Source organism: Plecotus auritus (genome assembly GCF_963455305.1).
Source record: "Plecotus auritus genome assembly, chromosome: 3".
Lineage (NCBI taxonomy): Eukaryota > Metazoa > Chordata > Mammalia > Chiroptera > Vespertilionidae > Plecotus > Plecotus auritus.
Window position 1 is genome coordinate 183,183,012 of NC_137772.1, and position 25,497 is coordinate 183,208,508.

At 38.5% G+C, this 25,497-nt stretch overlaps 1 protein-coding gene across 3 annotated transcripts in view; it reads left to right on the forward strand.

Annotated features, from left to right (window-relative positions):
• Positions 1–25,497, forward strand: part of YAF2 (YY1 associated factor 2) — a gene marked incomplete at its 3' end in the record, with an annotated part of 103,440 nt that overhangs the window by 12,018 nt on the left and 65,925 nt on the right. The window contains exon 3 of one of the 3 annotated variants that reach the window (XM_080658955.1): positions 24,510–24,581. The exons of the other annotated variants lie outside the window; for them this stretch is intronic. Within the exon in view, the coding sequence (XP_080515081.1) occupies positions 24,510–24,581 (72 nt within the window). The remainder of the gene's footprint in view (positions 1–24,509; positions 24,582–25,497) is intronic. 3 annotated transcript variants of the gene reach the window in all.

The window sequence follows — 25,497 nt, forward strand, 5'->3', positions numbered from 1 at the left end:
TTCTTGGTGAGCCTGGCTAGAGGTTCATCAATCTTGTTTATCCTTTCAAAGAACCAGCTCTTGGTTTTGTTGATCTTTTGTATTGTTTCTTTGGTCTCTATGTCGTTTATCTGTGCTCTGATCTTTATTATTTCCTTCCTTCTGCTTACACTGGGCTTTTCTTGTTGCTCTTTTTCTAACTCTTTGAGTTGTTGGGTTAGGTAATTTATTACCCCTGTTTCTTGTTTTTTGCAGTAGGCTTGTAGAGCTATGAACTTCCCTCTCAAGACTGCTTTCGCTGTGTCCCATAGATTTTGGATTGTAGTGTTTTCATTGTCATTTGTTGTCATGATGTTTTTTATTTCTTCTTTGATCTCTCTGGTAACCCAGTCATGGTTTAATAGCATGCTGTTTAGTCTCCATGTGTTTGATTTCTTTGGGTTGTTTTTATTGTAGTTGATTTCCAGTTTTATGCCACTGTGGTCTGAGAAGATGCTTGATATGATTTCTATCTTCTTGAATTTGAAGAGACTTTGCCTATGTCCCAACATATGGTCTATCTTTGAAAATGACCCATGTGCACTTGAGAAGAATGTATATTCTGTGGCTTTGGGGTGAAATGTTCTGAAGATGTCAATTAATTCCATCTGGTCTAGTGAGTCATTTAGGATTGATGTTTCTTTGCTGATGTTTTGTTTAGAGGATTTGTCCAATGGTGATAGTGGGGTATTAAAGTCTCCTACTATGATTGTATTGCTGTCAATGTCTCCCTTAATATCCTCCAGGAGTTTTTTTATGTATTTGGGTGCTCCTGTATTGGGTGCATATATGTTTACCAGAGTTATTTCTTCTTGTTGGATTGCTCCCTTTAGTATTATGAAATGGCCTTCCTTATCTCTTGTTATGTCCTTCAGTTTGAGATCTAATTTGTCAGAAATAAGTATTGCTACCCCAGCTTTTTTTTCAGTTCCATTTGCCTGGAAAACCTTTTTCCATCCCTTCACCCTCAGTCTGTGTGCGTCTTTTTTTCTGAGGTGGGTTTCTTGTAGACAGCAGATATATGGGTCGTGTTTTCTTATCCAATCTGTTACCCTATGTCTTTTGATTGGGGCATTTAATCCATTTACATTTAAAGTTATTATTGATAGGTACTTATTTGTCGCCATTCCTATTCTTTACCCCTGTGTTACTTCTTCGCTTCCTGTTTCTTTCTTTCTTTCTTTTTTTTTTACAGTAGACCCTTTAGCATTTCTTGCATTGCTGGTTTGGTGGTAATAAATTCCCTTAGTCCTTTTTTGTCTGTGAAGCTCCTGATTTCACCTTCAATTTTGATTGACAGCCTTGCTGGGTACAGTATTCTTGGATTCAGCCCCTTCCTTTGCATGACTTTGTATATTTCATTCCATTCCCTTCTGGCCTGATGAGTTTCTGTTGAGAAATCAGTTGCTAGTCTGATGGGGGTTCCTTTGTATGTAACTTTCTGTCTCTCTCTTGCTGCTTTTAAGATTCTTACTTTGTCGTTGGTGTTTGCCAATTTAATTATAATGTGCCTTGGCGTCGGTCTTTTGGGGTTCATTTTGCTTGGGACTCTGTGAGCTTCTTGGATTTGTGTGGGTTTTTTCTTCCCTATATCTGGGAAATTTTCTGTCATTATTTCTTCAAAGAGGTTTTCTATTCCTTGCTCAGCTTCCTTTCCTTCTGGAACCCCTATTATGCGGATGTTGTTTTGTTTCGTGTTGTCCCAAAGTTCCCTTAGACTCTCCTCCTGCCTTTTAATTTTTTTTTCTAGAAGTTGCTTTTCTTGGGTATTTTTTTCCATCTTGTCTTCTAGCTCACTGATGCGGTCCTCTGCTTCTTCTAGTCTACTCTTGATGCTTTCTATTGAGTTCTTTACAGCAGCGATGTCATTTTTCATTTCTTCTTGGTTCTTCTTCATTTCCTCTTGGTTCTTGCTCATATTGTCGAATTTGTCTTCCATTCTTTTCAGCCACCTTATGACCATTTCTCTGAATTCTTTTTCTGGAAGGTTGCTTGCCTCCATTTCGTTTACTTCCTTTTCTGGTGATGCCTGCTTTTCTTTCATATGCGGGCTGCTTCTTTGTCTCCCCATGGTCTCTCTTCTCTGGGTGTCTGGTTATGTAGTTCTCTCTCTCCTGGGTTGATTTAAAGGCACAAAATACAGCACTACCAGGTACAACTCACAAGGCACTGAACAGAAATGTATTCACGATATTAATAACCTCCAATAAAGGTGACCACCAGAGAAAGGCAAATTAGGTGATAGGAGAGAAAGAAGAAGAGGAAAAAAGAAAGAAAGAAAGAAAAAAAGAAAAAAGGAGTGTGAAAATGAAATTGGGAAAAGGGAAAGTAAAGAGAAAAAAAAAAGTAAGAGAGACAAGAAAGTGACTAAGAGAGAAAGGGGAACAGACTATATATATTGGGGATAAAACTCCAATAGAACAATCACTAATCCCGGCAAATGCCAGCAACAAGTGCCTGGGGATTAATACAAACTACAACACCAACTAATATGGATTGAGGCAAGGGAAAGCTGAAGCACAAAACAAACAAAAAAATAAACAAAAGAAGAATAAGCAAAACTATCTCACAAAAACAGCATAAAAATTGGATATAATCTACATTCAAGCAAACAACAACAAAAGGACAGAGAGAAGGACAAGTTTATGGATAGCTCAGACAGCGAAGGGAGAGGTGTATGTGGACTTGGAGCAGGGGATTAGAGATTAGATATGTAAGTAGGGTGAAATTTTAACAAGGGGTAAACAGAAAGAATAGGGAAAATCTAAAGCAGTAAAAGGGTAAGACAAACAGGACACTGAAAAGGGGGAGGTTAGGAAGAGAGTGATGGCCTAAAGGTAGAGTTGAGATAGAGTAAAACGATGCTAAAGGAAAGATAAAAAATAGAATGTAGAACCCTAATCCCAAAATAAAATGAAGAGAAAATAAAATGACACTTTAAAAAAAAAAAGATAAAATAGCAGTAGTAATAATACGGATTGAAAATAAAAATGTAATCATTAAAAAGGTAAAATCAAGTGATGAAAAAAGAAAAAAAAGTTTCTTGATTAAAGGATGCAAAAAATGAAAATAAAAAAAAATAAACAAATAAAAAAATAAAAGGTAAAAATAAAATGTGAAGTAGTGAAGGTCATTCACTTCCTCTGTTTTTCTGTTTGGCACGCCTGTTTCTCAGTCCAGACAGTATTGCAGTTCCCTGCGATCCACTGCTCTTCGGTGTTGTAAGCCAGTCCTGATTTTAAGCAGGCGGTGTGTCTTAATTTCTCGTATTCCTTTATTTTTGATTACGCAAGAGTCAATTTGTGATTCAGCCCCTGGGTGGCAGTGTTTCTGGATTGACTTCCGGGTCTATCTATGGCCTCTCTAGGCAGTGTTAGAGCCTTTTTTCTCTGTGGCACTGCCACCGGCCTGTGGGCGTGGTCTGCCTCAGAGCTGACTCTCTGATGGTCACTCCCCGCTCCGATCCCCAGGTTCCAGAAAAACAACTTTCCCCTGCAGTCTCCCAGGGTGTCCCCAACTGGGTGATCCTATGTATTGGGCTTAGTAATCAGAAGCAAGGATTTGAAGAGGAAAAAGCCCAAGTGTGCGAACTCCAGGACTGCGAGTAAACCCAGGCACAAAGGGAGCGCACGGGCTGCGCGTAAGTCTGGACAGCCTGAAATTCTTAGGGTGTCCCTGCACTTCAGATCAAAATGGGTTGCTTTTTAGAGTGCCCTTCTCTTAGCAGCTCTGAGGACCCCTTTCCACAATCACAGATCACGCCAGCCCCTACAGCCACGGATTTTTCTAGGCACAGACTTCCCTGGTCCTCCGGCTCCCGCAAAACGCGCGTTCCTCTCTCCCGCCGGGACCAGAGACCTCACCTTATCCCAGGCGAAATCTGACCTTTCCGTGGTGGAGTGTAGAGCTCCTCTGAACCCGTGTGCTTGCGCCAGTTGGGGAGCGTTGTTCTGGGGCTCGCAGCTGTTCCTGGGGTGCCGCAGTTGTGGATTCTCAGGCTTCAGATAAGCTCCACTTTCCGGATCAAGATGGCGCAGACTCCGCGTCCAAGCCCGCAGCTCCGGGAGGGGACCCAGCCGCAGTTGGTGCTGCCAGGTCAGGGGAACCCCGTTCAGCAGTCCCCCACCTCCTTCTGGAATTCAGCTGTCTCCCAACCAGCCAACAAACACTCCTTGTGCGTCCCTCAGCTGTTCTTTTTTTCTGCTCCGGGACAAGGCTCGGAACACGTCTGTCTATTCCGCCGCCATTATTCCCTCCCCAACTTCGGAACGTTTTATGTTTTTTATTTTTCTTGTCTCACCACCACTTATTTAGGTCTTGTTATCCAGACTATTGAAATTTATATAATACAGCTAAAAATGAGAAATTAACTACTGAAGTCATGAAAGAATATAGCATGTTATAAAACATATTTTATTTCTCAACTAAATTATAAGATCTCTGTTGAATTATTTTTAAAGTTAAGACGGTTGACATTGAGGATCTATCAAAAAATAAAATATACTAAAACTAAACAGATTTGTGGTAATTGAGATTGTTTAATTGAAAAACAATTTAGAATTCATATAGTGCATTTTTTTGAACTGTACTAAGTTTTAAATTAATGGAACAAATTAAATTTAATTATTAAAATTGAACTAATTTTCATTTATCTGTGAACTTACTGCTTTTAAATATAAATTATACAAATTAGCAGGCACCTAATAGGTATAGAAATTAGTTAGACATTAAGAAAATAATGGAATTTTCCTTCATCTTGTACTTTTTACTGTATCTAGTTGTTCAGAGTCAGACTAACAGGATTAGTCACTTATATCTTTCTAGAATTTCATTATCATTTTGCCTGCCTAATTAACTATACTTCAAGACCCAGCTCATGCCTAGCCGGTTTGGCTCAGTGAATAGAGTGTCAGCCTGACTTTAAGAGTCCCGGGTTCAATTCTGGTCAAGGGCACATGCTCAGATTGCAGGTTCGATCCCCAGTAAGGGGCATGCAGGAGGCAGCCGATCAATGATTCTCTCACATCATTGATGTTTCTATCTCTCCCTTCCTCTCTGAAATAAATAAAAAATATATTTAAAAAGAAAGAAAGAGGAAAAAAAAAAAAACAAAACCCAGCTCACGTGTCTATTTCCTCTGACATTCTCCTAGGCACATCCCAAACTTGCCTCCTTTTGTGTGTCTTTTGTGCATATCTCTCATTCTGTACTCCATCTAGCTTTAGCATTTCCTCATAAATACAGCACTGATTCATGCTTTCTCAGGAAGCTGAGTATTTTTTCTCATAGGACAAGGTAATCAGAGAGGGGAGGATGGCTCTTTGGTTAATGTTATGAGAGTAACTGTATTCTCTTTCTAGGATTCAAATAGTCCCTCAAAATTAATTTGTGATGTTTACCTTTATTATATCATTTAGCATACTATATAGTTCTGTTACATATATGCATTTACTCACTTGTTATGCTATCAGTTTCTAAGGAAATATGAGTTTTTCAGGATCTTTTTTGAAAATGTTTGACAAAGTGCCTGGGAAGTAATGTGTTCAATAAAGGTTTGGTAAAAGAGGAACATAGGTATTAAAATTTTTTTTTTATTTATTTTAAATAAGTTTTGAAAAAGTTGGAATTTTGATACAGGTTGTATAAGTCATAATTTGGAGAGGACCTCCTGTATACATGTGTGAACTATCAGAAATAAATAGAAGTAAAAAAATTCTATAATTCTGTAAATGGTTATTAGACACTACCATATGCCAGGAATTAGCCTGAACTATAGAATTGTGGATGAGAGACCTAGTTCCAGCTCTCTGAGAATTTGAATTCTAGCAAAGAAGATATCTCTAGGGAGTAAACAAAAGGAATTTAAATTAATTTTCCAACACAGTCCTAGTTTTTGGAGAAGTCCTGTGCTCAAATTAAGTATGAAATCAGTTATTGCTGTGACCATCTACACTAATAAAAGAGAAAGATGCAAATTGATCATACCTTTGCGACACCCACAGCCAATCAGGAGTGAGTATGCAAATTAACCCAACAAAGATGGCAGGGTAATTTGCATACACAGGCGCCAAGCGGCAGGGGGCAGGACACTTGCGTCGTCACCATGGCGATAATGCAGGCGTTCCACACCGCACCAGCTGCTCTGGCCCTCTGGGCAGTGTGGGAAGGCGGAAAGACGGCTCAGGTCTGGAGCAAGCGAAGGCAGAAAGGCAGCTCAAGCTGGAGTGAAGGCGGTGCCTGCAGCCAGGGGAAGGAAGGGCCATTCTTGCATGAATCTTCATGCATCAGGCCTCTAGTTATTTATAAGCACTTAAGCTAAAATGTGCTTTAACATCGTGGCCAATTTCTAATTTGATGGATTATCTGTCTCAAATTTTAGCCAAATGAAGCTGCCACTTCATTGCTAGGTAAAACCTTCTCTTTCTGTCTTTGTACATGTATGTGTGTGTGTGTGTGTGTGTGTGTGTGTGTAGATGTGTATGTCTTTTAAAGAAACTACTGTTTTTAAAATAATAGTTGTTACATAAATGAGGATTTCAGAAGACTAAAATGATTATTTGCTGATGACAAATTTACATAGGATGTTATAGACTGTTAAATTTAAATATATTTAGTATTTACTCATCCCAGAAACCACCTTCTTTGAGAATAAAATAATTTCGTAATAGAAGTACATTATTAAATTTAATCTGTTTCTTCAGCTATCTTATTGGTTATATTGGCAATTGCTACTCAGGTTTTTTGTTTTTCTTTAAAAAGCTTTGCTGAGAAATTTTAATGAATTAATTTCTGTAAAGCTCTTTACACAGTGGCTTTTACATAGTAAATGCTCACTAAATGGTAGCCATTACTGTTGTGTGTATTTGTAAGCATATAATATATGGCCCTGTCCAGTGTGGCTCAGTTGGTTGGAGCTTCGTCCCTGGCACCAAAAGGTCGTGGGTTCGATCCCAGTCAGGGCACATACCCATGTTTTGGGTTCAGTCTTTGGGGCACATATCGGAGGCAACCAATCACATTATTATTTTTCTCTCTCCCTTCCCTCTCTCTCTCTCAAACAAAAAATCAATTAAAAATGCTAAAGAATATAATTTATTATTGCCAAATTAATTTTTATGTACTATTGGTGATTTCTGGGGCTGGGGGTAGGAATTCAGTAAAAGCAATATCATTAAATTTCATTCATGTAGTGCTGTACTGTATTCAAAATTCTTTCCTATATATCCTTCCATTTGCTCATCAAACCCCACCCTATGTGGAAGAAAGGAAGATGGTCATCTCATCACAGTTTAGTGATAGAACCCAGATTGAGAATCAGGTTGTTTTGACTGGTTGATCTTTTCACCCTTCCATCTCTGATAAACAGGTTTATGAAACAATCCTGTTCAGTTAAAGGTTTCTTTGCTTATTCCTCTTTCCTTCAATATTAGATACAGGGCCAGCATACTTTGGTAGAAAGGTTAGCATTCTCTGGGGTATCAAGTTTTACTCAAGGATTTAATGAAACCTTAGTTTTTGTTTTGTTTTGAAAGATATATTGACCTTAAATATTCATCTTTTATAGGTTGTAATTTTTACTGGTATTACAAGTGCATAAAAATGTCATAATGATTTTGTAAATTATTCATTTAATAAATATTGAACACCTACAATGTCTTTGTTTATTGACTTTCATGTTTGTTAAAATCTCTATCCCCCCATTTAATTTAATTTAATTTAATTTAATTTAATTTAATTTAATTTAATTGTTGTTAGTATTACAGATGTCCTCCAATATAATATTTACTCCCCCTTTACCTCCCTCCTCCCAACCCTTGCCCCCCGAGACCTTCACCACACTATTGTTTGATGTTGTTTATGCATATACTATCTAATAAAAGAGTAATATGCAAATTGGCCATCACTCTAACATACAAGATGGCCACCCCCATGTGGTCAAAGATGGCTGCCCCATGTGGACACAAGATGGCCACCACAAGATGGCCGGCAGGGGAGGGCAGTTGTGGGTGATCAGGCCAGCAGGGGAGGGCAGTTGGGAGGAACCAGGCCTGCAACGGAGGGCAGTTGGGGGCAATCAGGCCTGCAGGGGAAGGCAGTTAGGGGTGACCAGGCCAGCAGGGGAGGGCAGTTAGGGGTGACCAGGCCTGCAGGGGAGAGCAGTTGGAGGTGACCAGGCCAGCAGAGGAGGGCATTTGGGGGTGACCAGGCCTGCAGGGGAGAGCAGTTAGGGGTGACCAGGCCTGCAGGGGAGAGCAGTTGGGGGTGACCAGGCCAGCAGGGTAGGGCAATTAGGGGCAATCAGGCTGGCAGGGGAGCAGTTAGGCGTCGATCAGGTTGGCAGGGGAATGGTTAGGGGGTGATCAGGCTGGCAGGCAGGCGAGTAGTTGGGAGCCAGCAGTCCTGGATTGTGAAAGGGATGTCCGACTGCACTGGGATCGGGCCTAAATGGGCAGTCGAACATCCCTCGAGGTGTCCCAGATTGGAGAGGGTGCAGGCTGGGCTGGGGGACACACACCCACACACACCCTGTGCATGAATTTCATGCACTGGGCCTCTAGTATGTATATAAGTTCTTTGAGGGGGGTGTGGAGAGAGATTGAGAGAATTTCAGAGCTGGAGGGAACTTTTAAAGAGCTTTCATAATATTTAGTCATTTCTTGAGACAGGCTAATTTTTATTACTTGAAACCTTAATGGTAAAGGGATAAGATAGTCTTCAGAGGGAAGATCCTGAGAGGTTTCAGGTAGAGATATTTGCATTAAGACTTTTGAAATGGGTTGAGGCCACTATTGTTTGCAAACCTTCCTTGGTTAGGATTTTCAGCTCAGTTTGGAGGATTCTTGTGGTACTGTCTTAGAAAACTGCCAGGCAACATGTAGCAATCTACTGGGTTTGGTCTTTTCTATTTGTTGGAACTCACGGCTCTAGCCTAGCATCCTTTTGACAGGTAAGAAACAAGCCTGGAAAGATTGTGATTTGTTCGAAGTCAGTAACTAGTTAGTGTCAGATTCAGGTATTTGCATTTCCAGTTCTTTTTATTACCTAGCCATGTTAGCATTTAAATTTGCTGGCAAGTTAATTTCATAAGGATTTCTTGTAAATTTCATTATATCTAGATCTAATGTTGTACAACTTGATAACTTCTAACACTAAACCTATTACTTATAACTAATATAATAAGAATTTATGTTAAAATCTGGGATAGAATTATAATTAATGAAGAACAAAGTACTATCAGTTATTTTCCCTGTGTTAACAAATATATATGTTTTCATTCATTTTTATTGCTGGCTAACATTTCATTCACAATTATTTGACCATTTTATTGTTGATAGGCTTGCGAGCCGCGGTGTGCCGCTCTGTTGACTAATGAATTTGCTGACCACTGTCTTAGGAGAACAATTCCAGTAAATATTATTTCCCCTTTTATGTGTGATATAAATAATAAGGATCACTAATAGTATAATTAATAACCAATTTGATTATATATGTATATATGAATGTGCATGTATGATAAAAAGTTTTTACAGCTCTAGGTGCATCTGCAGAGTAGGCAAAGTTGTTTTGGTCTTCTTTCGTCTTTTCCCATCTCTTTTTGCTATTTATCTTTTGTTTCCCTAGGGCCCAAAATCTCCTCACCAATGTTCATTTCTAGCCTACATTCTAAATTGTTCTGATTCCTGCCTGGCTGGTGTGACTCAGTCGTTGAGCATCGACCCATGAACCAGGAGCACATGATTCCTTTCCTGGTCAGGTCACATGCCCAAATTGTGGGCTTAATCCCCAGTAGGAAGTGTGCAGGAGGCAGCCAATCAATGTTTCTTTGGAATCGATGTTTCTATCTCTCTATCCTTTCCCTTCCTCTTTCTCTAAATTTAAAAAAAACATTTAAAAAATGTTCTGATTCCTTTATTTTCTTCTCTAGTAGCTCTCTTAGAAAATCTTTTCTGCTTAATAAAGTAATCTGAATTAAGTAATTCATTCAAATGTGAATGTAAATAAAAGTGAGCATGGTGGGTAGCATTTTTTTCTTAAGATAACTCTCTGATGACAAAAGTATTACATGCTCATTGAAGATACTAAAAGAATGAAGAAGTATAAGGAGGAAAATAGGAATGCCCACCATCCTATATAATAAAAGGCTAATATGCAAATAGACAGAGCTGTGGAACAACTGGTCGCTATGATGTGCGCTGACCACTAAGAGGTGCACGCAGAACATGGCAGGCATCAGCAGCAGGTGGCAGAGTGCTGAACATGGTGGGTGTCAGCTGCAGTGGATGGTAAAGCAGGTGAGTGGGGGTGCCAGACCAAGGCGGGGCGCCAGTTGCTGTCATCCGGGCGAGCCTCGTGGTTACTGAAAATTCTTAGCTCCTGTGCACCGCGGTCCCGCCCGGCGCTCGCACCTGCTGCTGGCACCTGGCACTGGTCCTGATTGCTTGGCACTGTCAGTGGGTGTGAGCAGCTGCTGCCGGCCCCAATCGCCCCTGAGGGCTTCTCCACTTCCCCCTGCTCCTGAGGGGCAATCGAGGCAGCAGCCGCCACTCGCACCTGCTGACGTTGCCAGCCCCACTTCTCCGGCGCCGGCCCCCATCGCTCCACACTATCAGCGGTGTGAGCGGGGCCGGCGCTGTCAGCATGTCGGAGTGGCAGATGGGACTTGGGGGCCATGGCAGGAGGAGCTGGGCGGGAGCGTGGAGGATGGGCCAAGACCCACCCCTGTGCCCACTGCAGCCTCACAGCCCACAGTTCCTTTCAAGGTGCACGAAGTCGTGCACTGGGCCCCTAGTCATAATATAATTATCTCCAGCCAGAGATAGCTATTTTGTTGTGTTTAATGTGTTTCTTTTCTGTCTTTTTACACATAGATATTAGCATTTAAAAGTGCAAGTTGAGGTATCTGTTTGAAGAAAGGGGGAAAGAAGGAGACTTCCAAATGGTGGCCTTCTCTGACTTTCCATGACTGCTTTCACCTTGCCTGATCCTCTATGCTCCAGTGTGTTTCACAGACACTAATCCTAGGGAATGCTCTTTGAAAACAAGAAGTCAAGGAAGTTTGAAAATATTGTATGTAATCTTCATGGAGTTTAATAAAAGTTTCTTAGAAGAACAACTTGTTTTATTTGAGTGTTCTCAACCTTACTTGACCAGAACATGTTGGGACATATTGTTCTCTAGACCCTTACTATTGAAGTTGGTCCAAAGAACAGTGGTATTGGAATCACCTGGGTGTCCTTTAGAAATGAAGATTTTGCCCTGGCCACTGTGACTCAGTTGGTTGAGCATCATCCCAAGTCCTAAGAGGTTACCAGTTGAATTCCAGTTCAGGGCATATGTACAGGGTGAGGACTTGATCTCCAGTAGGAGGCGTGATTGATGTTTCTATCTCTCCTTCTCCCTTCCTCTCCCTCTAAAATGAATAAAACATTAAAAAAAAAAAAAAAAGAAGAAGAGGGAACCAAGATGGTGGCATAGGTAAATGCCTGTACTTACTGCCTCCCACAACCACATCAAAATTACAACTAGATTACAGAACAACTATCATCCAGAACTGCAGGAAAGCTGGCTGAGTGGAAGTACTACAACTAGAGAGGTAAAGAAGAAAGCAGACTGAGACTGGTCGGAGGTGTGGAGGCGCAGAATGGGCTGGTCCGGCATCTGGGTATGCCACTTTTTTAATTGGGAGGGAGATCATCTCTTCGGAGGCCGCCTGGAGGAGCAAGGAGTCCCAGTCCCACACCAAACCCCCAGCCTAGGGTCCCAGAGCTGGGGAAAGAAGTCCCTATGGGCCGTAAGAACTACGGGCTGTAAAAACCAGTCTGGATTGGGGCTGAGTGACACAAAGGCTGCTAGAGACCAAGCTACTCCTATTAAAAGGCCAGCACTGCAAACAATTTACAAGCTCCCACTTGCTCTGAGCTTTAGTGCCAGGTGAGGCTCTGAGGGACCCAGACAGATATGGGGAGAAACTAGACTGTCTGGCTTTAGGGCAGGAATGTGGGGGTGGCTTTCTTTCAGATGGGGGTGCTCTCAGTGGTCATTGTTCCCGTGCTGGGACCTCCCTGGTACAGTGCTGACTGGCAGACATTTCTGTTTGCTCCACCCTGGAGATTCCCTGAGACCCTGCCTCACCCAATTTACAACCCCAACCACCCAAGCTGTTTGCAGCGGCTTTTGCATATGAATAGCCTGTCCTTCCTTAGCCTAAAACCTGTCAAGGTACAGCTGGGTCAGGGAGCCCCCAAGGTATTAATAAAAAGCCCAAGGCCAGCACCAGCACCAGGCTCCCTTGCTTCACAACTGGGCCTCGTCTGGGCACTTCCAAACCTGATGCAAAGAGGAGGAATCTGCAGATCTCTCTCTAGCTCCTGCTGGGTGGCCCCAGGCAGTGGTTGACTTTGCACTTCCTTGGAGATCCAAGAGCCACTGTACCCAATGGTCAGTGTGAGACTATACCAGATTACAACTCTTCACATCCATAAGTGACACACTCAAGGGGCAGACTCAGTGGGCACCAAAGCCCCACTGAAGCAAGTCCTGCCCCATAGGGTGTCTCCTGCAGAGCAGCTCTCCCCCTGAAGTCACGGCTGGTCCCCACAGCCAATTGGCCTGGAGGTCAATTCTTCCCAGTGATACCAACAGCAATCAAAGCTCAACTACAACAAGACTGTGCACATAGCCCACAAAGGGGTGCATCAACAGTGTCCACCTCAGGTGATTGGGGAGGCTGAGCCACTGGACCCTTTAGGATACCTAATACACAAGGCCACTCTATCAACTCAAGGAGACTTAGCAGCTACCCAATGCGTAGAAACAAACACAGGGAAGTAGCCAAAATGCAGAGACAAAGAAATGTAACAAATGAAATAAATGGGAGAAAGCAAACTACTGGATATAGAGTTCAAAACCACAGTTATAAAGTTACTCAAGAATCTTCTCAAATCTTTCGAGGAACTTAATGAGACCTTCAAGGATCTTAGTGAGAATGCCAAAAAAAAAAAAAAAAAAAAAAGGAAAAGGACCAGTCAGAAATTAGGCATACACTGACTGAAATAAAGAATAATATACAGGGATTCAACAGTAGACTAGAGGACCCCAAGAATCTTTCAATGATGTGAAATATGAGGAAGCAAGAAACACCCAACCAGAAGAGAAAAAAAAAAAGAACCCAAAAATATGAAGATAGTGTAAGGAGCCTCTGGGACAACTTCAAGCGTACCAACATCCGAATTATGGGGGTGCCAGAAGAAGAGAGAGAGCAAGATATTGAAAACCTACTTGAAGAAATAATGACAGAAAACTTCCCCTACCTGGTGAAAGAAATAGACTTACAAGTCCAGGAAGCACAGAGAACCCCAAACGAGGAATCCAAAGAGGACCACACCAAGACACATCATAATTAAAATGCCAAGGGCAAAATACAAAGAAGCTTAAAAGCAGCAAGAAAAAAAAATAGTTACTTACAAGGAAGTATATATACGACTGTCAGCTGATTTTTCAACAGAAACTGTGCAGGCCAGAAGGGAGTGGCAAGAAATATTCAAAGTGATGAATAGCAAGAACCTACAACCAAGAATTCTCTACCCAGCAAAGCTATCATTTAGAATTGATAAAGAGCTTCACAGACAAGAAAAAGCTAAAGGAGTTCATCACTACCAAACCAGTATTATATGAAATGCTGAAGGGTATTCTTTAAGAAGAGGAAGAAGAAGAAGGTAAAGATAAATCATAAACAATGAAGTGACAATGAATATATATCAACAAGTGAATATAAACAAATAAAAATCTGATGAACTGCATAAACTGGTGAATGGAATGGAATCGGGCATGGAAGAAATGGAACAGACTGATGATTCTCAGAAGGAAGGGGGTGTGGGGGAGTTCGGGAAGAAATTAAAGATCTTATATGCATGTATGCAGTAACTATGCACACAGACAATAGGGTGATGAGGGCCTGGGGTGGGGTGGGAGCCGGGTGGTGGGGAGCTATGGGGGGATAAAGAGGGATATCTGTAATAATCTCAACAATAAAGATTAAAAAAAAGGAAATGAAGAATCTCTGACCCCCACCAAGGACTTACTAAGTCAGAACCTCCATTTTAGCAGGATCCCTAGATTATTCATACACACCTTAAAATTTGAGGAGCACTGCTCTATAGTTTTTTTCAGGATAAGATGAGCTGGGCGAGGTTCTGAGATGTTCATTCAACTTGCTCTACTTTTCCCCAAGGGCTCCTCCCCCTTTACTGTGTGTGCATGTGTGTGTGTGCAGGCAGGGTTGCAAGTATGTGTGTATGTGGGCATGCGTGTGTATATAGGCATGTGAGTGTGTGGGTATGTCTCTGTTTATGGTGCCCCTTCTCTGTTCGGCCAACACTCCCCTCATGAACTTTTATGTCCAAAAATGACTCCTGTTAACACCTTTTGTCCTTGCTTCTTATTCGTACACAACCATACATTCCTTCAGCCACATAGCTCATTCAGGGCTGGTTCTGGAAGCCTCCTGTGAGGAAATAGGGAGTAGGAGTAGATGGGCTTGCCAGGTAGAATCAAGTAAGTTTCTTGGCGTAGAAGATAGCTGGCCTTCCCTCAGAAAGGCCTAGGGGTTTTTAATTGTGTTGATTAGAACCCTGAAGTCTCATGGAATTGTCTCACTGGGTGCCAGTACCTTCAGCCAGATCACCTACACTCATTTTATTTATTAGGATTTGTCTTGATTTTTATTTCCTAGAGGTGTTTTGCTGTCAAGCACTTATTTTGAAAATCATTGCCTTGTTCCACCCTTTTAGCCTTCTACAACTCAGATTCTTCTGTTCAGCACTACTGGGTTGTGACTGGACTTCTTAGTCTCACATTTCAAAGGGAAGAGTTGATAATGAATTTTGTGTAGTGGCAGAGAGATTTGAAGCTCTCTCTTGAAAAGCCTTTTCTCCCTCCTTCCTTCACTGTATCTTTCCTTTATTCTCATCCATCTTCTTAGACATATTGCTCTTTTTTAAGACCAGGGCTGGTAAGGTCCAAAGGCACATAATCTGATTAGATGAGTAATGAGCAGTACAGTTTATAGATGCCAAATGAATTAATGTCATCAAGTTGTACTTTTGTTAAAATTTATAAGACTATTATCTATGAGAATCTCGTTAGCAAATTTGGTCACTATTCCCTTGTTGCCAATTTTCCATAAACTTAATGTCTTTGATTACACAGCATTTTTATATAATATACCTTGGTAATTCACATTTTAACTGTAATTTTGCTGTCCTCCACTTGTATAGGATTTCATTATACATATTCTTAGTGCAAGAAAATATATCCAGTTTTATTTTTTTCAAATATGTATCTATGTTAAATTTTTATGTGTATTTAGTATGATAACAGAAAGAAAAAAAAGAGCTTCAACATTTAATAATTCCCTACAATTAGGTAGTATTGTGGTGAAGAATTTAGACTCTGTAGTTCCACTCTTTGGGTTTAAATATTGATCTCACCATTTACTGACTGTGTGACTTTCTGAAAGATACTTAGCTTTTTGAGCTTCAGTTTTTTCATTTCTACAATGGAGTTGGCAACACCTACCTGATAGAGTTGTTGTGAGGATTACATGAGATAATTCTTGCAAAATACTTGGCACAGTGCCTACAATATAGTAAGTCCTCAAAAAATGTTAGCTAAAAACATCAAATACACATGTGGTAATATAATTTATATAGGGTTTAACAGTCCCTATTGTCAAACATGGGGTCCTAGTGTGGTAACTAACAAAACCAGAGCATAAGAAAGTGTTTTCTACTCTGGCTGGGTAGTTCATTTGATGCATCTTTCGGATACACCATGGTTGTGGGTTTGATCTCCAGTCAGGGCACATATAAGAAGCAACCAATGAATGCATAAATAAGTGGAACAACCAATCCATGTTTCGCTCCCTTTCTCTCTAAATATCAATAAACAAAAAGTTTAAAAAAAGGAAAAAGTACTCTGGTAATGTAATATTGGTAAGCTGTGCATATACACTTAAGAACTGAAACATTTTAAAGCAACATTTTTTACTATTTGCCATAGTTAAAGAGTAAGTTTATTTTCAAGGTTGGAGTGTTGGCACAATCATGGTCTTTTTTAGGATACTGTCATCTTATACATGTATACATATATATATATGTATATATATTAGAAGCCCGGTGCATGAATTCGTGCATGGGTGGGATCTGGCCAGGGGGTGGGGACATGGGTGGTTGGCCAGCCTGCCTGCTGGTGGAACTCGTGGTCGAGGGGTCAATTTTCATATTAGCCTTTTATTATATAGGATATACACTGAGTGGCCAGATTATTATGCTTCAGAGATCATAATAATCTGGCCACTCAGTGTATGTGTCATGTTGTTACTTCTGCCTTGCACTCTCCTGTCCTCCACAACTTCTTTCTATTCTTTATGATTGCTTAAGCATCATTTCTCTTGAGAAGCACTCCTTTATTCCTAGGCCAGAATGAATGCCCTTTCAATTACTCTTAAAGCATTCTATGCAAAATGTAATGATTGTATTTACACAGTATATTGAAAATATTTTGTTTTGTTTCTCTTTCCTTCCCTGGACTAATCTTGAGAGTAGTACCATTGGTCCTGGAGTCATATTTTAGTTTAAATCCCCACCTTGCCATTTGTAGTCATATAACCAGAGGGCTTTTTGGTGATTAATGATGTAAGGAAATGAGCACTGTTCTTAATAATAAAGATAATTGTAAGTAATGGTAATAAAAATTCTCAATGCCTGTCCCTATGTCTTGCATAGGTATTGATAATGCTTAACTGAACCTCAAAGGCTCCTTATCATTTATCTGATTCTGTGGCTGCTTTAAACTGTTTTCCACTTCTTCTTTTTTTAACACGTTAAGCGCCAAGCCTGTTTTGTCTTCCTTTCTGATTAGCCCGTGATATCCGATTTTACCCATATGCTGGCTGCACCAGTGACTGACGAGGTCTGGACGGAAAGTATAGTGTCAGTCACCAGTGACTGACATGGTGCTTAACATGTTAAGGGACATTAATATAATTTCATGTCATGAATCTGTGAGTTGGATGGAGTATGTTTAATTTTTCCTGTTTTATTTGATAAAAGAATTTATGTAAACCCAAGTTACCTTCATACTTGGCTCTTTCAGCAGTTAAAATGTTTTCCTTTGCCATCAATTCAATGTATAGTTGATAATGCAGTTGATACAGCATTTTATTGTCTTAATGTCCTGCTTGCTTGTTTGTTGAATCTTAACTAGAGGCAGACAGACCATTTAGTGTAAGCCATTGGCAGTAGTCAAGGGAAGAGACACTAGTGGCCCAACAAGGATAATATCAGTGGGAAAGAGAAACGAATGGATTCTAGATATGTTTAGGAGGAAATTTATAGGACTTATTGGGTGCTTGGAGATGGTTGTAGGAGGTAGGAAGTTGAGTTGTAGAGAGGGGAGAAGCAAAGATGAATTCCAGATTCTGGCTTAGTTAAGTAGCTGGGTAAATAAATGGTGGAACTTCTAACTGACATGGGGAACAGGAGAAGGGCAGGTTTGGGGTAAGGTAATAGTTCATTTTTCGATTTGTTTAATTTCAGGCATCTGTGGAAAATCTGAGAGGAGAGACTTATGAGGCAGTTGGATATGTGGGGCTTAAGCTTAGGAAAGAGAACAGGGCTAAAAATATTTTTTGGGTACTGATCAGTATACATGACAGAGTTGAAGACATGTAAGTGATAAGACAGATTAGGGAGAGAATAGACTGCATAGCATGAGAAAAAAAAACCTAGGACCGAAAATTGAGAAAGACTTTTGTTTTTTTTTTTTGTTTTTTTTTGGTAGTGGTAGAAGAAGAGCATCCATAAAGAAGAAGACAGAAATAGAGGAGAAAGAAAAATTAAATATGGAGTAAGAAACCCAGGAAAGTGTAGTTATAGAAACAGAGGGAAGAGAATGTTTTCAGAAGGTCAGCCATGTCAAATGGCCTTTACTTTAATCGGAATCTTAAATTTCTCCTTGCATTCTATGCATTGTTTATTTAACAAATGTGGCATTAAAATATATTTTTAAAGTTGTAACGATAATCTTGTGTAGTGCTTGTACCAAGCTTTTCATGATAGTTACAACAGTTCTGAATTATTTCTTTGGGTTAAATAAAGGAGGTTAATATTGGTAGGTTGGGAGATGAATATAATTTTGTTAGTATCTAACTTTGTTCCTAAAGAAAGAGAGCTTTAATTATCTAGTAATATCTATCATTAAGCCTGTACTTCCACAGGTAGTTCCTGATTGTAGCTACGGAAATTAATAGAATTAATTTTAAAAATTGTTCCATCTTGCTATTAAGAACTTTTAAAATGGTAAGTAAATGTCCAGTAATTTGAAGACTCTTGGAAAATTGTGTGGTTAATTGTGGAGGAGCATGAATGGTTTGAAGAAGCCCTTTTGTTTTTAGGAGTGAATCATTACACTCTTTATGGATCAGCTAACCCTGCAAATCATAGTGTTTTCCATAAATTTGTATTTGGTCTGTAAAGTAGTAGTCATCTGTGGAGTACATTTGATTTGATGTGATTCGTGATTCAGATTTTATGAGTGCTGAATAACAAAGTTATTTCTTAGAACATAGGCAATACTTTGAAAAGTGTCACTGTTGACCTCAGATTATATTGAAATTTATTATGTTAGAAAAATTTGCCATTGTTTTATAAAATCAGTTTTACATGGAAGATACGTACTTAACATCTTTGAGATGGTTATTAAGAATTGACTTGAAAACTAATGCAGGGCTTAGACTCTGGTCAGATTAATTTTAATATTATAATTAGAAAAGATGGGAAAAAACGTAATTATAGAGTAAAGGTTAAACTTCCTTATTATGTTGACATAATTGTTGGCATTTTTGCATATTAACTTGGATACTAACTATAATTAGTGTGTAAAGGGCTGCATATAATGCTCCTGACATTTTGGACTAGGATCAGGAAAATGTTAGATGATATTAAATGTCAATAGAAGTATCCCATTTTAAGATATGGGGGAAACCCAAAATATACTGTAGATGAAAGGGGAGCTGTTCTGTCTGGAGCAGGGGTCCTAGATTTTACCTCTTTAGCTTTTCCAAACAGTTTGATTATTAATGTCTTTACCATCAAGTGTCAGTCAAGAGCAGTTATCTCATATTTTCAATTAAGAATTTATCAACAGCCCTAAAATTCTATCTTATAAAAATCAGGTATTAGAACATGGAAAATTATTTGTGTAAATGTTTCTGGCACCTTTTAAAAAAATCTATTTTTATTGATTTTTAGAGAGAGGAAGGGAGAGGGAGAGAGATAGAAACATTGATGAGAGAGAAACATCATCGACCAGCTGCTTCCTGCACACCTCCTACTGGGGATCCAGCCTGCAACCTGCACATGTGCCCTGACCAGGAATTGAACTAGTGACCTCCTGGTTCATGGGTCAACGCTGAACCACTGAGCCACATCAGCCCGACTGTTTCTGGCAACTTTTAAAGTCTGAGTAGCTTCCTTTAATAAAGTAAATTTAATGTTATAGCTGATTTTATAATATTAGTAGATATAATTGGAATGATAACGATAGTGATTTATTTAGTAGCTACTATCTAGAATGTTTTATTAACTATTTCCAAACTATATGTATTTTTTTTAAAAAAAGGAGTGTCTATTCAGTTTTAATATTAACGTGTTCTTGTAGCTCTTTTATGCTGCAAATTGTGATTTCTAATAACATCAATTACTTATTTTCTTTATCTTGCAATATAAAAATATAGTTTCAAAATAATAGTACCAGAATTAATGTAAACAATAAATCTCTGAGTGAAGTTTAGAGTTTCTTTATTGTTCTTTTAGTCCTTAGATTACATCCCTCTAAAAAACATTATATTTGCCAAAACCGGTTTGGCTCAGTGGATAGAGCGTCGGCCTGCGGACTGAAAGGTCCCAGGTTCGATTCCGGTCAAGGGCATGTAACTTGGTTGCGGGCACAACCCCAGTAGGAGGTGTGCAGGAGGCAGCTGATCGATGTTTCTCTCTCATCGATATTTCTGACTATCTATCCCTCTTCCTTCCTCTCTGTAAAAAAATCAATAAAATATATTTTAAATAAAAAAAAAAAAAAAAAAAACATTATATTTAACATCATTTGAAAATAATTTCATTTCTGGGTGGTCATGCTAATAGTTGGATATATGGTTAGATTCTGGGCGTTGTTTCTAAACACTTATATTAACTTAGTTAATCCTTACAACAGCCCTGTGAAGTAGGTTCAGTTGTTATCCATATTTTACAGATGAATATATTTTTTGCCTTCTTGATTGTTGGCATTTCAGGTTAATTTGCATTAACAAGAAAATAGTACTGCTTTTGTTTGTCATTATGGGTTGATATAGGGAAAATGGCAGATAAAAACTGAGGAAAAGGAAAATTTTGATTAGGAAATGAGATGGTATTTATAATTTGGGACCCTGAGGATAGTATATCATGGGACTGAAAAGGGAGCTAAGGCACAATAGACAATAAGTTTTTGTCAAATGTATAAAAGAAAGACTAAGTACCAATCTTAAAATTTTTGTATATAACTGCTGTGTCCTGTAGAACTTTTCCCCCTCTGGATAATAATGAGAGGGAGTTCTAGCTAGAAAAACCAGATAAAGTGGGATTCTATACTTTACTGATCTGTTTAAGGAGCCAAAAAGAGGACAGTTTTCTGTAAATAACATTACTTAATAAGTTTATAATTCACTTTTAACATAATTTTGGTTAACTGAGGTTCAACTCAATTATATATTCACACATTCCTCCATATTTATATATAACCCTTCAATAATGTCACTTATGTATGTGTGAATATGTGTATAATATCAAATTTCATTACACTAACAGGATTCCAAGTCCAGGACTTATCTTGAACAACTTTCACAACCATAACGTCTTACATTAAATGTTTAAATCGTAATGAAAATTAGAAAATAACGTATCTGGAATCATCAAAACCAGTTGTAATTTAAGTTACTTATTGGCAAAATATAATGTTCAAACCAGTGGGTAGTAATGGAAGTGAAAGTTGCCACCATGTTGTTTCCTGAGCAGTATTGTCATAAGTTCAGATTGATTTGATGGAATAGATTTTCATTAGTGAAATGCTCGATTTAGTACTTGATTTCTAAGGAGTACCTTTTTGTGGATGAGCATTATGACTATTAAAGCTTACACAGGATATTTTTGAATAGAACATCCTAATTTTTGGAATTTCTTTTCTAAGCTATTCTGATGAAATCTATCTCTTAGTTGAGCTTATGGCATGATAACACCGACAAATAAAACTTTCAGTACTGGTGTCTAAGTGACCATTTTGGTTGCCTTAAAATATTTTCAAGAACTTTTAATTCACTTACATTTTTTTTTAAAAAAAGTACTTGATTCTATTTTAAATTCATAAGATCTGAGTTTAATGGAGACTGCATTTTCTGTAAATAAAATTTGGAAATTATTATTTAGTTCTTTTTAAAAATATATATTTTATTGATTTCAGAGAGGAAGAGAGAGAGAGAAATGTCTATGATGAAAGAGTATCATTGATCAGCTGCCTCCTGCATGCCCCACACTGGGGATCGAGCCTGCAACCCAGCATGTGCCCTGACCGGGAATTGAACTGTGACCTCCTGGTTCATAGGTCGATGCTCAACCACTGAGCCATGCCGGCTGGGCTATTTAGTTCTTAATGACATCTTTTATACTAGCTTATACCATAAGGGTAATATATTTGGGTTATTGTTTTTGTGCCTATCTTATCAATATAAACATGTAAGACATTTTCTTTTCCTGTTAATCCTCACTCTGTTTTTCCTTTGACCTTTTTTTAGAGAGAGTGGAAGAGAGAGCGAAAGACAGAGAGAAACATAGATGTCAGAGAAACACATCAATTGGTTGCCTCCTGCACGCAGGCCCCGGCCAGGGAGGAGCCTGCAACCAAGGTATGTGCTCTTGACTGGAATCGAACCTGGGACCCTTTGGTCTGCAGGCCAATGCTCTATCCACTGAGCCAAACTGGCTAGGGCCAAACAGGTAGGACCTTTATGCCATGTACTTGCTCACTCTTCAGGAAATAGAAGTCAACAAGATTTCTATTTAGTTAACTAGAAAAGTTAACTAGATGACCTTTTTGGTATTTATCCTTTTATTACAGTTAGAAATGGATGTCTGTGTAATGCCCCTGTTTTAGTGAATGAGTCATTTAAAAATGAAAAGGGAGTCCACTGTATGGGAGAACATATTTGCCAGTGATACAACTGATAAGGCGTTAATTTTGATAATATTTAAAGTACTCATACAACTCAACAAAAGGAAGACAACCCAGTTGGAAAATAGGCAGAAGACCTGAATAGACACTTCTCCAAAGAAGACATAGAAATGGCCAAGAGACTTAAGGAAAAATGCTCAAAGTCACTAATCATCAGAGGGATGCAAATTAACAATGAGGTATCACCTCATACCTGTCTGAATGGCTACCGTCAGTAAATCAACAAACAACAAGTGCTGGTGAGGATGTGGAAAAAAGGGAACCCTAGTACACTGCTGGTGGGAATGCAGACTGGTGCAGCCACTATGGAAAACAGTGTGGAGTTTCCTGAAAAATTAAAAATGGAACTGCCATTTGATCCAATGATCCCACTTCTAGAAATGTATCCTAAGAAGCCTGAAACACCAATCAGAAAAATATGTGCACTCCTATGTTCATAGCAGCATTATTTACAATAGCTAAGATCTGGAAACAGCCCTAGTGCCCATCTGTAGATGAGTGGATAAAAATGCCATGGTACATTTATACAATGGAACACTATGCAGCTATAAAAAAGAAGGATCTCTGACCTTTTGAGACAATATGGAGGGACCTGGAAAGTATTATGCTAAGCAAAATAAACCAGTAAGAGAAAGACAAATATAATATGATCTCACTTATATGTGGAATCTAATGAACAAAATAAAATGGGGAACGAAATAGATCCAGAGACATAGAAGCATGCAACAGACTTAAGATTCTCAGAGGAAAGGGGCAGGGCGCAAAGAGATTAACCAAGGAATTTATATGCATAACCCATGGACACAGACAATAAATAGTGTGGAGAAGGCCTAGTGAGGGGGCGGGAGTGGGGAGGAGGGAGTCAATGGGAGGAAAACAATAAAGATAAATTGAAAAAAAAATGAGTGCATTAAGTACTGTTATTTTTAAAATTCAGATTTATAGAAAAATGAATATAATTTACCAAAGACAATTTATATCTTAAAATAAGTAGAAATCTAGAAACAATCTTGACATGTGCTGTTAGCCTTTATGAAATATAATATTACCTTATAACAAGATAGAAATGTAAGATATTTATTAGAATTATATTTTTAATTTTTTGTTGAATAACTATTTTATACATAATTTTATCCTGTTTATGATTAAAACAAAGGAAAAAAGATACATTAGCTTGAATTTGTTTTCAGAGAATGAAGAACCATGAAACCAAAGTTTCTTGAGGATAGGGGGGGATAGTTATTTAGTAACATAATGGTAAAAGGGAGGTGTATTATTGAAACATCGCTTTGTATCTTCAACAAGAATTGATGTTTGCAAAGTCATCATTGCTGTATCACATTAAAATGAACAGGTACCTGATTAATATGTATTCAGTTAAAGGTAATAGGATGTATTAATGTGAGCTTGAAGATAAAGTTCTGTTTAGTAGACCTTTTTTCCTTTTGTTAGAAACAGATTTTTAAAATGACACGTTCATTTTTAGGCAATTATTTTAAGTGTAACAGTTTAAAAAATATTACCATATTACTTTGTACAACTATTTAAATTAAAATCAGCGTTGTTATTTGTCCATGGCCTGGCATACTTTTATGTGTGTGTGTGGTTGGTTTGTTGTAGGTGGCAAATGATTATTTTAAAGACTTAGTGAGTGCTGAATGGGAATTGTGTTGGTGCTTTTTATTTGAAGCCTTGTATATTGTTAATCCACGGTAGTGACCTCTAAACCAAAATTCAGTGAATGGTAATGACAATGGCTAGTTAGGGAATGACAGATTTTGATCAACTAATTTTCGTTGTACTAATATTAAAAATGATGGTGTTGTTTGAGTGAAATGGAATAGTGTGGTAACTGATATATTTGTATATTAAAACATAATTGCCATTATAGTGGAACTTTATAAATGAAACCATTCAAATATTTTTTTTTGGCTTGTGTTTCTAATAATGTCAGAAGTTTTTGTTGACATTGTGGTTAGCAGATAGTTTCTGTATTTGCTTTGGTGCATGCATATGTAGTTATCTGGTGAATTTATAACCCTTTCTCTGTAGTTCTGTATGTATTAATAATCTCAAATAAAATGAAATAATCTTCTTATTCTGATAGAGAAGAAAAAGCTGGATCACTTACCAGTAACTGGAGTTCTCCTATTGGGTAATCTCCACAGATCCACATTCTTTGAAGTTATTGTGAATGCCTCGAGGACCAAGGAACCGTTGAAATTTCCAATTTCAGGAAGGTAAGCAAGTGCAATGAAGCATGTCTCTAGCATCTTCCAAATCCCCTCCCCCAGCTTTCTTACATATACATCTGTACTGCATGCCCCCTCAGTTCCAGTGGCTGTCCATCGGGAAGACTCTCATGCTGGACAGAAGGGCAAGAGAGGTGGATCTGTGAGGGAAAAGACCCAATAGGATAACTCAAGTTACTGGTAAGTAAGCTAGTTTTTTCAAGCTTGAGATGTTTTTCTCACATTTCTTCTCTTTAGAAGGAGCTCATTTAATTACAAAGAAAGGAAGTTGTTTGCCATAGAGTCCTTTTGTAAGCTTGATGTGGATTATAGAATTTATTGTATGGATAATAAACACCTAGTTCTTAAATAGTGTGTAAATAAATGTGACATTAATTTCAAAGTGTATCATTTACATAATGGCTGTTTATAAAAATTATGTTTATTACCTCATAGTAAATAATATAATAGTTCTAAAGCAATACAAGGAATCTCTATGTTGAAATATTATGTTAATTCATTTGTGATGTTGCTTTTATCGAAGTAAACACTAAACACTATAAAATTTATGCTTATGTCAAATTTCACCGAATTCTTTTGACATAGTACTGAACAGCAAAAATAGTCTTATATAACTTGACTAGTACTTCTTACTGACATAGTTTAGTTGTACCTTTTAACTTCACTGAAGGTATATTGGGAAAATAATTCAGGGCAAGCTGCAATTATTTTTACCATTTTCTTGTTTATGGACTTATTGATGGGAAGGGTGGTGCAATTGGTTCAGTGTGTGCTCTCTGGTTTCTCAGGTACAAGATAATTTATTGAGCTGGCATGTAAATGTTAGAAATGGACAGAGTTTCTCATTTCTCTCTCAGTCATTACTAGGTTATCATTTCTAAAAGGGCACTTTTAGCACATAAGA